The sequence below is a fragment of the Corvus brachyrhynchos genome, unplaced genomic scaffold (genome assembly GCF_000691975.1).
Source record: "Corvus brachyrhynchos isolate BGI_N302 unplaced genomic scaffold, ASM69197v1 scaffold279, whole genome shotgun sequence".
Classification (NCBI taxonomy): Eukaryota; Metazoa; Chordata; class Aves; order Passeriformes; family Corvidae; genus Corvus; species Corvus brachyrhynchos.
The window spans coordinates 3,894,570-3,908,431 of NW_008246060.1; the positions used below are offsets into that span (position 1 = coordinate 3,894,570).

Sequence of the window (13,862 nt, forward strand, 5' to 3'; positions counted from 1 at the left end):
GGGTGCTCCCAGGGGAATAACAATCAGGGGAAATAAACAGAGTTTATAAATTAGCATTGATGAGGCAGTCTCCAGGGAGGGCTTTTTCATCATGCTTAAGTGGCTTACTGAGCGTAAGTGTGATAATCGCTCCCAGGGAGGATGGAAATTCAAAATGATGCCTTAGGAAATTAAAGCATGGGGATTTAATGCCATGTTCATTGTTATCTGTAAAGTTTGTGTCAGGCAGTTTGGTTGGCGTCTCTGTGACCTATGAAAGGTAGTATTTTTAAGCTTGACAAGACGACTGAGAGTTTGTGCTTTCTTTGGTGTTTTGGAGTTTCTTTTCTTTTCTCGTTTGCTTTTTTTGTCTTTGTAGAACTGGCAAGAGAACTGAATTTTTCTGTGGATGAAATAAATCAAATCCGAGTAGAAAACCCAAATTCTCTTATTGCTCAAAGCTTCATGTTATTAAAAAAATGGGTTACCAGAGATGGGAAAAATGCTACAAGTAAGTTCAAGTAGTTACTTTTGTTGTTTATGAGTTTTAGCTCATTGCATCTGTTGCCAAGTTGAAGAAAACATTGTAAGTGTCCTTCACAAACCATCAATGAAAAAAGAAGTTTCAGTTATATTTTTACCAGGTGTTGGAAATATGTCATATTTATTTGCTCTGTATGCAGAAGGAAATGATCCATTCTCCAAATCCATAATTGATGGGACGAGTAGTGAACTTAAACTCTAGTAAAGAAAATAAAAGGGAAAATTTCCAATAGCAAGGAATGTGAAACATGGAAAATGACTGCCTGGAAAATTTAGGTAGTCTCACAGTATTGCAGGCCATAGGAAAAGACTAAACTTCTTCCTGTAAGGAGTGATGATTCTGGGCTGATACTTCTGGGTTTATCTGTGGATTTCACTTGAATTGCTCAGACTGAAGGAGAGGGGTTGATTTTTGTGTGGGGTCAGTGGTGTTGCTACCCTTTTCTAATCCACAAACTCCTACACACCATTTGAGTCTCCTTTGATCTTTTTCACTGTAAAAGTAATTTCCAGTATTACTGTGTTCTCACAACAGGATTATTGTAAATGAGATTTCACGATGTACTGCCTGAATAGCCTTATATGCATTATTACCTACATGACTGCCTATTCTGTTGTTCCTCAAAACAGAATGGTAGAAGGATTTTTACACTCCCTTTACGCTCCAGTAAAAGAATATTTTGTATCAGTAGTAAGTAAATACGTTCTTCAAGAACTATCTGACCTTGTTCTTTGTGCCTTTTGTGTTGTAATACAATTATACTTGGAGAGTGTGTAGACTCTTAATAGATATATATCTTGAATAAGTAGGCAGCTGAATGACTGCTCAGACAGGTGCTGGGGTTTGCTGGAACCAAAGGCATTGGGACATGCCCGCAGTTTGTAAGTAATGCGATGTGAATGTAACTGAGAAAAACAATCACACAGTTCTGCAATGCTGAACCTTTTTCTGATGTGTTCTATTTTTTTTTCAGCTGATGCCTTAACTTCTGTATTGACAAAAATTAATCGAATAGATATCGTCACCCTGTTGGAAGGACCAATATTTGATTATGGAAATATTTCAGGCACCAGAAGTTTTGCAGATGAAAATAACGTATTTCATGATCCCATTGATGGTAATTGAATTCCGTAGTCATATTTAATTCAATGACATGTCCAATAATACAATAATGTTGTATAAACTAGACTTTAAAGAAAGATTGTAAGTTCTACAGAAACAGTAATTTTAAATGTGTGAAGGGGTTTTCCTCTCCTAAAGCATGATACAATAGAATCATAGAATATCCTCAGCTGGAGGGGACCCGCGAAGATCATCAAGTCCGACTCCTGGCCCTGCACAGGACACCCCAGGAATCACACCATGTGCCTGAGAGCATTGTCCAAACACTTCTTGAACTCTCTGTCAGGCTTGGGGCTGTGCCCGCTTCTCTGTTCCAGTGCCTGACCACCCTCTGGGTGAAAAACTTCTTCCTAATATCCAGCCTAAACCTTCCCTAACTCAGCTTCATCCTGTTTCCTTGAGTCCTGTCAGTGATCATGCAAAAGATCAGTAATATGGATTTCTTCTCTTATAAATAAAGTCATAAAGACCATCAGGGTTTCTAAACTTTAGAAAGACTGACTCACATTCAACTTCCCACTGGCCAGGACCCCCAGGTCCCTTTCCACGGGGCTGCTCTCCAGCCTCTCATTCCCCAGACTCTACACACAGCCAGGGTTGCCCCATCCCAGCTGCAGAGCCCAGGACTTGTCTTTGTTAAACTTCATGTGGTTGGTGATTGCCCAGCCCTCCCTGCCTTGGAGGGTGTCCACAGCTGCTCGCAATTCCGTATCATCAGCAAACTTCCTTAGTACACCTTCAAGTGCTGCATCCAAGTCATTTATGGGGATATGTAGGTTGCACATTAATATCTCAGACAGTAAGCCCAGAGTCCCACAAATGTGTGCCTGAGTAAACTTGTTCCCACCAGCCTTGGTGTCAGTTGACAAGACCAGGCTTTCCTCCTGCAGCAGTTGTCCTTTGAGGCTTGCCCATGTCTATTTTTTATGTACTTGGTATTGCATGCTTGACAATTTACCTGGAAATGTGTGTATTCTTTGGCTTCCTGTCTAGATATGTAGTAGTAAAAATTCTTCCAGGAGAAAAAGAAGGAAGAAGAAGGGGGAAAAAGTGCATAGTATTTCCATGGAATAAATTAATGTGCAATTCACTGCCAAGCCTCTTTGAGACCCGTGAACATCGATTGCTTTATGATTTTCACTTGGACCATTTCTACAATGGCAGTAGAAAAATAAGAAAATGTTTTATTAGTGTATGAGTGAATGTCTTTTTCAGTCTGCTAATGGGTAAAAATTGTGTAATAATTTTCACATGGAAGCTGTGTCAACTGAAAACAGAATTGTGAAGGTTAAATTTGAGTCAGATTTAAAGGATAAATGAAATTCTTCTTGTAAAACAAAATTTCCATAGGGATGCTTATTACTTATCAGTATATTGAAGATGCTAAATGTTGGGTTTTTCTTGTTTTAAATGTTAGATAACAGGCACTGGATTATTACTTTGATTTTACTCACTTGTATTATAAATAAGTTCTTAAATAAGATTTTTTTTTTTTTTTGTAAGTAACATTTCCTTTGGTTTTTGTAATTTGTTCAATTATGTTTTGGCTTTCTCTGTATTTTAGTATGGTTTTTTTTTTTTTTTTCTTCAGAGCATATGAGCTCAGTGTACCTCCATTATTGAGCAGCATTGCTGGTCATTGAATCATTGCACTACAGAAATAGTTTTCTGTTGACATTTTAAGAAAGTTGCTCTTGAAATGTTGCTTGCGCCTTTTAATAGTAGCATCAATGTTTTATGAAAAAAGCGCTTCTCTGCAGTTGCTTTGTGTCTCTCCTCTTCTCTGAACCTTCCTCAAGCTTCCTTTCCTCACCAAGACCAGACCACCTTTGCCTTTCTCTCGGCTGGTTCAGGAAACAACCCCCCTGCCAAGCCCTGTTGATGCACCCCCCTGCAGGCAGCACAATGTCCAGTGTACCCCACAGCATGTGTTTTGGCCTTTCCTAGGCTGCCCAACCTCATTTGCCAGAATGCGAACTTAAGGTTTTGTTGCCATTTTTTAATGTGTGTTTTCAGTTTAATCCTTTTGTATGGGTTGGGGGTTTTTTTTCATGTTTTCATCAATTTTTCTTTTCTCTTTATTTGGTCAGTGTATCTGATTGTACCAATGTCACCAAGATCACCTCAATCTTCAAGATCACCAAGATCTCCTTACTCACCACAGTCCTCTCACCCGTATAACTTCACTGTACCTGAAATATTCATATAGCTCTCCCTTGTGTTTCTGTTCTCTTATCCCTTCGTTAACTTCCTTACTTTAGTTTTGTATCCTGCTGTGTATTTAGATCTACTATCTTTTAGTATCCTCTTTAGGATCCATTTCTGTTCTTCATTCTTCAACTAGTCCATTATTGTTCTCTGTGGTTAAATTGGAGGTACATATTAGTAACAATGTATTTCTGGTATTGTGTATTTTTATATAAAAGCATATTAAACATGTGGACCTGTTTTAGAAATAATATCTACTGACAAAAAAAAGTGGCTGTCCTATGTTATGATCTACTGCTGTCCTTAAAATCTGTTAATTAAACATCCAAATCTAAAAAAAAAAAAAAAACAAACCCTTGGAAATAAAGACTTACACAATATGGCTGCAAGAGATTGTCTTGTATGTAAAGGGACAACCACCCTTGTCCACATTTGATTTATTGCATGCTCATAAGACAATCTGCTATAGCTTGAAAATGTTTAAAGTGGCTGCAAAAGCAATTGCTGAAAAAAATACAGACTATTAAAAAATAGTCAGAAGTACTGGCTTCACTGTACTATTCATGGGCAGTACTCATTCTTTGTTCCATCTCTGTAGGACCAAGTAACAAAATCTCTCAGAACTGCATTGGTTCTTATACACCTGCACCTCCTCATATGTTTCATACTGTATGTAACCCATGAATCATTTGGCATTTGCTTATTTGTTGCTCCATGCTTCATCCCAGTCAGTCCAAATGTGCTGTCTTCCTTAGGTTATCCCTCCATTCAAGTGGAACTGGAAACTCCCACTGGGTTGCGCTTCGTGCCGCCCACCCCTTTCCACCAGGACGATTTCCTTAGCGACACCTCTAGCCTAGAGTCGCCCCTTAGAACTCCCAGTAGACTGAGTGACGTGTTAGTGACCTCCCAGGGACACGTAGATGGTACAGCAGCACCGCCAGTGGTGACTGAAGAAGACACTTCACTGGATGACAGCAAAGTTGATTTCTCAGTGCCTAGAGAAGGAACACCTAAAGATATTTCCGTAGGCGAGAGCCAGTTGGAGGAAGTGGACCTTAAGGATTTTCCGCGGTATCTTGGTAGTTATGGTGGGATATCCAAAGATGCTAAACAAAGGCAGAGTGAAGAGACTAGTAAAAGAGGAGTGAGGACTGAACAGCCTGAGAGAGAGAAGTCTGGTACTGATGAGGAGATGACGGCAGAAAAGTTTAAGTCTCTGTTTGAGGACATCCGTCTGGAAGAAGGAGCTGAGTCTGAGGAGATGATGGAAGAAAGAGTATGGTCAATTCTTAAAGGTGTTCAACAAGCAGAACACGAAATGTCTTCAATTACAGGTTGGCAGCCTGACTCCTCCAGCGTCTCCGAGGCACCGACGTCGGGGCGCAGGATAGGCAGCAGCCTGCTGGATCGCTTGGACGAGAGGTGAGCACCTCTGTGTTGCAGTGTGCATGTCAGCAGGCTTCCCACGCTGCCTCGGCCACCAGCAGCAGGGCAGAGGCTGTTCTCTGCTCTGTGAGAACAAATGTGTGCACTTATATATACATTTGAAAGAGAAACTTCATTTGGCCTCAGATATATTTGTCTTTAAAAATGTGTATTTATCAGGTTTCATTCTCGATCTAGGCATTTGAGAAATATTTTGTATTATCTTCAGCAGGTAATACTGCTTTTCATGGTCTTTATCTTGTGTATTTCTGTTTCATTTAAGTGGTGTGTAGATGTAGCTGGAATCAAGAACATTATCTGAAACTGGGATACTACATTACTCTTATTTTTTGAACACCTTTGTAGCAGTCATCCTTTCCATTTGCATCTCTTTGCCTTCCCTCAGATAGTTGTTACTTTCCCCATAAGCCAGTTTTTGAATTGTCACTTTTTATAACGCTTGCTTCAAGCGTATTATATCATGCTAATTTACTAGACTTTTAAAAAGCTAAGGTACGAGGCAGAAGAAGGTAAGAATGGCGATACCAAACCCACCTAGTCCTGGATGTTGGCTCCCAGCAGTGACTGCAGAGGATGCTCAGGGAAGGAGAGTGGATGTATGTGCTGTTTTCCCCCTGCAGTCCCCCAAGCTTCCCTTGTCTTTGACATAATGACCTGCTGAGAGGGATGCTTTCTATATATTTATCCTCAGTGCATTTCTCTTGCATGAGCTTTTCCAGCCTGCCCTTGGACCTCCTTAAGCCTTCAACATTCACAGTATGTGTTGTCCTGTTCAGCCCTACCAGTGCCCACTGAGGGGCTCCTGTGATCACTAATTGAAGGAGCCAGGTCTGCAGGAGCTTTAAATCAGCACAGAGTGATTATCTGCACAGTGATCATTTGTCTGTCAGCAGTTTACATCCTTTTGCATCTTTGACTCAGGATGTTTTAAGGTTCAAGGTAGCATTAGATACTCTCTTATTGAATCCAGTGGGAATTTGGTCATTGCTTTCAGCAAATTCATTATCTTTCAATAGTGTAAAGCACTTGAACTACTACTGATGTGATTCCTGTTGTTAAGCAAGTGTCATTATTCTGCATTTTATATTGTGTTAAATTAGTAAAATAGATCACTTTTGGAAGTAAAAAGGCTTCCTTAAGAAGATACCAGTTTCTAGCTGGATGCGTTTTCTTTGCTGTCTTTCATAAGATTTTTGCCAGCAAACAGCTGGCATATTTTCATATGTCAGCACTACACAGTCATAGTGTTTATCAGAAAGTGAGCAAGAATACAAAGGAAGACTGTTTATCAGAAGTGCAGGTTAAACCTGTCCATAGGTAATCTGAGGCAAAATTCTGGTCAGCTTTCTATCTTTTTGTAACCTTCATTGCCTTTGGCCCTGCATAGTATTGAGACTCTGAAGTGTCTAAGGACTTACTTGCAGATAACAATATTTTTTAAAAGGCACGACCTATCTGGAGTACAGATACTGTACTTTGGGGGAAAAGTAACTGGTAATTGCATGGTAACAGATACTTTCATCACTTCCTTGGTTAGAGAGCGGTTTAAAAATTAGTGCCTTGGGGCTTTAGCTCGTGATTATACAAGAGAACTGGTAGGTTTTGTGTATTGTTTTTTGTCTTTTTCCTCCCCTTCTCCAAGTGGAAGTAGATTACCATAAAACATGTGGCCTTGTTTCCAGTGCCCACCATATTTTCATTGCTTCTGAAATGATGCCATGATGCAGAAGACAAGGTTGTTAAATAGAATGATGTCTGCAAGTGGAGTCTAAAATTTTACTTTTCTCTGTGTGCAACCTATGTGCTCAGACTGAAGGCTCAGTGAGAGGCTTGGTGCTTTGCCCTTCTGCCTGTGATTTAAGCCCTGAACAGCTGTCTGTTGCTTCTGCTTTTTCTTGTAGTTTGGACCAATGTCGGGATTCTGTTACCTCATATGTCAAAGGAGAAGTAGGGAAGCCAGAAACAAATGGAAGCCTATCCGAGTCCACATCAGAGGCAAAAACTAAATCCTACATCCAGGAAGCTTTAAATGATGTGGGAAAACACAGTGACAAAGAAGCCCTGAAAACAAAGTCCCAGATCTCAACTGGTACTGATGAGCAAACATTATCATCAACAGCATATCAGAAATCTTTGGAAGAGACCAGCAAGCCAACAACAGAAGGCAGCAAAACATCTGTGCCTGTCAGTGTGAAGAAGATGGGCTGGAGTACTTCTGAGGATGGCAAGCCAAGAACAAGCATCCAAGAGGAGGAGGGAGCAGTAATGTCTGAACAGAAGGTACAGTATGTCCTGTAATAATTAACAATGTGAGGAGTCCCTGTTGCTTGACATATTGGTTGACAAATTTTTTTGTATGACTTGTAATGTTTGTGACAGGGTTAGGGTTTGGGTTTTGTTATCCTTTTTAAATTTTTTCAGTTTATTACTGAATTGGGAAAAATGGAAGTTACTGGAAATTTATATTTGTGTTGTGAACACAACACAATGGGGTGGAGTCAGGATAGGCAGAGGAGCCAAGCAGGGCTGCACAATCCCCTCCCGGCCTGGCCCTGAGCCCTGGAAGAGGTTAGAGCAGCTTCTGGGACCGCTGTCCTGCATCACTGGGGGACAGGCCCTTCCCTGCCATGACACAGCACCTATGCAAACAGTGCCAAACAGCTCAGTTGTCCTCCATCTGTTTCCACTAAGGTGTTGCCACTAGTTTCCCACTCTTCCTGTGGCATTGAAGCAAATGCTAGGAGCAAAGAAATATAGGGACCCTTCAGGCTCTGTCCTGCTCTTTGTCCCCAACACTAACTGCATTTTTTTTTACTCTGTTATTTGCAGAAAAATAAATTTTGGGTGACATTTAATCTCCTCCTTATGTTTTTTCTTTCATGGCCTTGTTCATCCCAACTGCAAAGTCCATCCAGCTGAGAGGGATCAAAAGATTTCCAAACATGTAAAGCATTTTTCCAGGTGGTGGTTCTTTCTCCTTAAAATACTGCCAAGGGGCTTCTCTTCCTTTCTACCTTGCCTGACTCGTACACCCTTAACTGCAGAACCCCAGTTATAAGCTGCTTTCTGACACTGAAGATTTTGATAGCTTTCTCAGTTGCTTCTATTTATTCACCAGAAGCTTAGCAGTAAAGTTGGCTCAAGGAATGGCTTGTAGCCCAGTAGCTGCATGTGCCTCACACCCCAGCAGTGCGAGGGTCGCCACAGAATAGACCTCAGGGCCAGCAGGGAACCAGGCTGAAAAGGGGAATTGCAGAGTTTCTTCCACATTATTCTCTCTGCTGAGGTTGTCTTTTCTTGGGCATAATGCAGGAGGAGATTACAACTTTTGGAAGCAAGATATTTCAGTAGAATTGTTTCTACATTATATCGGGGTTTTTTTATTATAGCACAATAAAAATGTTGGCTGTGGTGGGCTGCAGTAAATCATGCAGGTTTAAATTAGTTCATTTTAAACTATTCTTTCGATTATACAACCAAGAATTCTTTTATTAGATGGTAACATAATCAGTCTCAGCAGTTATGCAGCATATGATTGTTATTATCTTGTTATTAGTTCGTGACACAGTAAGATCTTTCCTAATGTTCACTAATTACTGGAATACTTAAAAAATGTAGGAGCCTTTGCCTTCTTCTAAGGCAGTTAAAAGGCAGATGGCAGTGTTCCTCAGTGTTTGTATGCTTTGGGCAGGCCTCAGTCTGGTGGTGCCATGCACTGATTAAGTCCATGTGTAGATGCACGTGCTGAGGGTGTGCTGACACGCTGCACTAACCCCTCTGCATTCCCAGCAGTGGGAAGATAAGTTGTCACCCCCTTTTTGTGCTCTTTACTGTTGGATATCCCATCTGGATTGAGAAGAATAAGCAAGTGCTTTCCTTGGGCGTGCTCTCTGCACTACTTCGCTTTACTGGTAAAGGCTGATAATCTTATCTACCGAATAACAGGTCTTTTTATAGGCATGATCTTTTAATAAACTGGTATCAGAAAATAATGTCATTTAAAAATGTGGGTCTCTCACCCAGCCTGAGTGGGTAAGAAACTAGCATCTGTTAGAATGACAAGAACTGCTTCTATTATTTTTTTGCTATTTCTTCAATAATGCCTTCTTATCTAATTGAAATTCCGTAAGTTTAATTACTAGCGCAGTCCAACTCATGGTGAGACACTTCATGTGCTGTCATGAAAACAGAAAGAAAATTTCAACTGCAGTCTTCTGCAAGGCATTCTTCAGAAATGCTCCATAAGGAGAAAAGTATGGAAGAAGCAGATTTATTTCTGTGGAGAAAAAGGGAGAACAAACTAAAACAACTTGCCAAAGTAAGATATTTTATCCATGACCCATTTGGAAAGAGCCAGGAAGCAAGAGTCACCCACCTGCAAGAGAAGGGCTGCAGCAGAAGCAGTGTTCTGGCACAAAGTTTGCACCAAGAGATAAGTGCAGACAATTGATACTGGTCTGACGCCTGGTGACGTGGATGGAACAAATCCTTGGCTTCATCCCAAGTCCACATAAACATTTACAAAAGCAGTGCAGTAATGGTGTAGGTCATATAATTCTTTGCAAATGCTCAAGCATCAGATTCCAGTGATCTTTCTAAATGAGAGGAGCACAGCACAGTTGCTCTGTTATTCCAGAGAGGATGATGTCCAGCACATGGTCAAGGTGACTCTCAGTGTCAGAATTCCATCACAAATAAACCACTTAAAGCTGTTTATTAAAAATATCTCTCCCTCTAAAGCCTTTGTGCCCTCTGGAAATCTTCTGCTTTCTTGTTACTTCTTCAGGAGAGGATTGGTTTATAATTTTTTGTATCTATATTTGACTAGTGCCAGAGGACTGCAGATGAATTCTGTCATCCTGCCCTAAATGCTTTTTGTTATATAGTTCTTTTTCTCCTCCACCCACCTATGCCCACTCTTATTTTGCACATAATTTCTGAGAAATGCTTCTTGTTTAGGACGTCTTGGGCCAGATTCAAAAAGAGAAACAGATATGCAGTTCTCAATATCCACTATTCATGATTTTAAAATCAGTTGGGGGGGGCTGTCGTTGAGTAACAGAGAGGAAATTTTCAAATTTCTGTGCTCAGGAAAAGGTTCAGCTGAGTATCATGGGAGAAGGATCTCTGCCTTGCATCCATCACACACAGAGGTCTGAAGCCCTTTGTCAGGCACATGCACACAGAGCTGCTCAGCCCCAAAGCTGAGCTCCTTGGGGGTCAGAGGGGAAACACCAGGGCTGGCAGAGGGTGCCAGGGCAGAGTAGACACCTGTGGTACCTCCCAGCACTGGGCTGTGCCCCCTGGGCTGAGCTCTAAAAGCTCCCTTCTTGAAAAAATGCAGAATGGTTGTGCTTTACACTGCAGTTTTGCCACTTACAAAAGCAGATACTTTGCAGTGATAAATACAGCAGATAAATACTGAGCAGGAAAGCCATTTACATGGAGAAGTTCTTCAGAAGGGCTATTTTTAACCTTCTGTGTGGAGGTGCTTCGCCGAGTCTTCCTTGTGACTGTCTTCTTTTCATTTATTAGGGAATTCACTTCCCATACCTTGTGAATCTGTAAAACTTGTTTGAAAGAGTAATTTTTAGGAGAAAAAAGATTCAATTAGTTATGACATGGTTTAGGGGGCTTTTTAACACAAAACTAAAAAGAATTGCATAAGGTTTTGAAATTTCACAGGTCAGATGCATTCCAAATACCATTTTCTGAGACTTGAGAGCTGCTGAGATATTCCATAGCTGGTGTAATTATCAGGTTACAGCATGCCAAGGAGCAAAAGGGCCTCCTCCCATCATGTACTTCAGCAGTGAAACTGCGAGTCATTATGTACATAACAGACAGGGAAAACACTGTCCGTGATAACCTCTGTTTCCTTCTCCTAGTCCTGATCAGCATGTTCTGTCTTGCAAACGTGCTGTTCAAATGTACTAAAACTGCATTTATTAGGAATGTAGTGACAGTGACAGTGAGACTGAGAGTGATTCAAGCTCAGATGAAGAGCAGAGAATTACTACAAGAGTTTACCGACGGCGGTTGATTCTGAAGGTACTTGGTGATTTGCGTTCTTGAGGCGACGTTGGCATGGACGTGAGTTTGGTCTGCTGTGTCAGAATGTCAGATTTGGCATACTGAAGCCCCCCTGGTAGTGTGCTTTCCATTGCCAGTATGGATTTATAACACAGTGCTAGGTGGCCTTTCCTCGCTTAACACAGGTTTATGGGTGTCTTCTGCTGGAAAACAGCTGTGCTGCATGGAGTGCTGTGTCCTTCACTGCCACTGTAGTGCATGGCATCTTAAAGACTGCAGCTAGATGCAGCATGTTGGTCTCCTGTAGAGCAAATATGAGCCACAGACAGAGATAGGTAACAATATTTTTTTTTCCGCTGTTGTCTTTAAAGTATTCTAAGTTACAAGTTAAACATTTGCAGGAATACACAAGTGGGATATAGGAAGTATGAGGCACGTACTCTGGTTGAGACTTGTGGTCCTAAGTGCTTAGTGTTTTCTGGAAAACCTCTATACAGTAGATGATCCTCATTTTAAACCTACCAAAGTTAAAAAAAGTCTTTGCATTGCCTTCAGTGGGCTCTATTTAGTATATTTATTTACAGTTAGCCCTTATTTACAGCACAATATACTTTATATACTGATAACATAATCATATAAATAATTGCATTTGCCCTTACAATATTTTTTGCGTGGTCATACAGTATGGCATTATTTTCCTGCAGCATGTAGCATGAGGAAATAATTCTGTATCAGAAACCATTATGTAATTCCTCAGTAACTTACAGGATTTATTAGATTCTTATTAGAAAATCATATAGTCAAGCCATGAAAAAAAAAGACGGGCACCTTAGTGCTATTACAGCACTAGTGCAGTTTGCCTGAGCTGTAATTGTTACTTCAGGAATAATTTGTGACATTTCAATTGCACATATCTGTATCCCTGTTGCTTGCATGCTTTGTGGAGAGGAGTCTGCACACCACAAAATGGACTGCACCTCTTGTGTAATGTGGGTGGCAGATAGGCTGCTCTGCACAGCTGCCAAACAGTCCAAGGTGCAGATGCTTTTGGAAGAGGCAGGGTGACTTTTCTGGCTGCCTTCACCACTATTTCCTCAGTATACCCGTGGTGCTTCCGTTCAGGACAAGCCAGGAGTGGCAAAACTGAGCTCAGCAGAAGTGAATGTTTTGTCCTATCCCCCATCTCCCCAGGCAGAACCTGCTGCCTTCCGTGAAAGGCCCTGGGCAGGTCAGAGTCTAACCCTTCCTCAGTAATTCCGCCTGCAGATAAGCCCTGACTGCTCAGCCTTAGGAATGTGGTTTCTGTTTTCAAACGGGGCAGGCGGCCTGTGGGTGAGTACAGCCCCTCCAGTGCTGCAGGAGTCTGGTAACACACAAAGTGTGAGTGTGCTGCAGTTTCAAAGACTGCATAGTTGGCCTGTGGCTAAGGGCCCCCACCCAATTTATGTCTGAACTATTTTGGTGTCCGTTGGTTTGCAGTCAGGAAATGTTGGAGTAGAAGAGGGGAAAGCATGTCAAAGGCAGCTTTCTCTTGCTCTCCGAGTACAGCCCCTGTGTTTAGAGAAAGGCACAGAAAATTGGTTTTAAGTGTGGTGGTATAATTTGGAGTAGAACTTTTAATGTAGCCATGATAAAGCAGCATATTGAGTGTTGGAATCTGCAGCTGGTGCAGAGCCAGTGGGGAGGGTGTGCATGGTGAGTGGAGGCGGCTGAACCCGCGCTCTTGGGAACGTGTCTGAGCTCAGATGGATTAGAGCTGTACCTGTCTCTTGATTAGAAAATACATGTGATTCTTTGGTTATTTTCTGATCATTTATAGCTTCTTTTTTTAGCCCCCACTCTGCATCTCAAGACAAGCTTAAAAGAGAACAAGAAAAAGTTTGAAAGCAACAATCATCAGGCAAAGGCCTGAGAAAGAGTTTGATAGTGGAAACAACCGTTTTGATCAAGTAAAGTTTGTGAAATGGTGGTATGAAATGGAAAAATCAGGATTTAACATTGGTAGGGATCTGGACTTCTTTCTGCATGTTCACTTTGGGTGAACTGAAATCTTTGTGAGAGCATGTGCAAACTGAGGAACAGCTCCTCGATCAGGGAAGAGGTCTCAGGATGTAGTGCTCAGAGGCCTGGAGCAATGCTCTGAGTCTGCAGAGGGAAAATAACTCACACTGCTGCTGCAGGGCCCCCAGCAGTGGCTGGGAACAGCAGGTTCTCTCTCACCTACCAGTGCCCCAGTGCCTGGCAAAGTGGGTGCTGTGCCTGACTCCACAGCCCCAGAGCCCCTCTCTGCCAGCTTATGTCCAACAGCAGTGGGGAGGGGATGGGGGTGTGCTTGGAGCCTCCACTGAGCAGAACTGCACGTGGGAGCTGTGTTGTTTTACTGTGCCCTTTATTAATAGGATCACAGAATGGCTTGGGGTGGAAGGGACATTAGAGATTGCTCAGTTCCCACCCCCTGCCATGGCTGGGACACCTACCACCAGACCAGGATGCTCAGACCCCCCTCCAGCCCGGCCTTGAACATTCC

At 41.8% G+C, this 13,862-nt stretch overlaps 1 protein-coding gene across 32 annotated transcripts in view; it reads left to right on the forward strand.

Annotated features, from left to right (window-relative positions):
- Positions 1–13,862, forward strand: part of ANK3 (ankyrin 3, node of Ranvier (ankyrin G)) — a 258,366-nt gene that overhangs the window by 231,980 nt on the left and 12,524 nt on the right. For 22 of the 32 annotated variants that reach the window (XM_017746270.1, XM_017746265.1, XM_017746272.1 and 19 more), the window contains 5 exons: positions 359–490; positions 1,497–1,640; positions 4,609–5,278; positions 7,204–7,582; positions 11,255–11,353. In XM_017746270.1, coding sequence (XP_017601759.1) covers positions 359–490; positions 1,497–1,640; positions 4,609–5,278; positions 7,204–7,582; positions 11,255–11,353 — 1,424 coding nt within the window. Of the gene's footprint in view, positions 1–358; positions 491–1,496; positions 1,641–3,735; positions 4,229–4,608; positions 5,279–7,203; positions 7,583–11,254; positions 11,354–13,862 lie in introns of those variants that run through there. The other 10 variants (XM_017746277.1, XM_017746288.1, XM_017746297.1 and 7 more) reach the window with 4 other exon arrangements.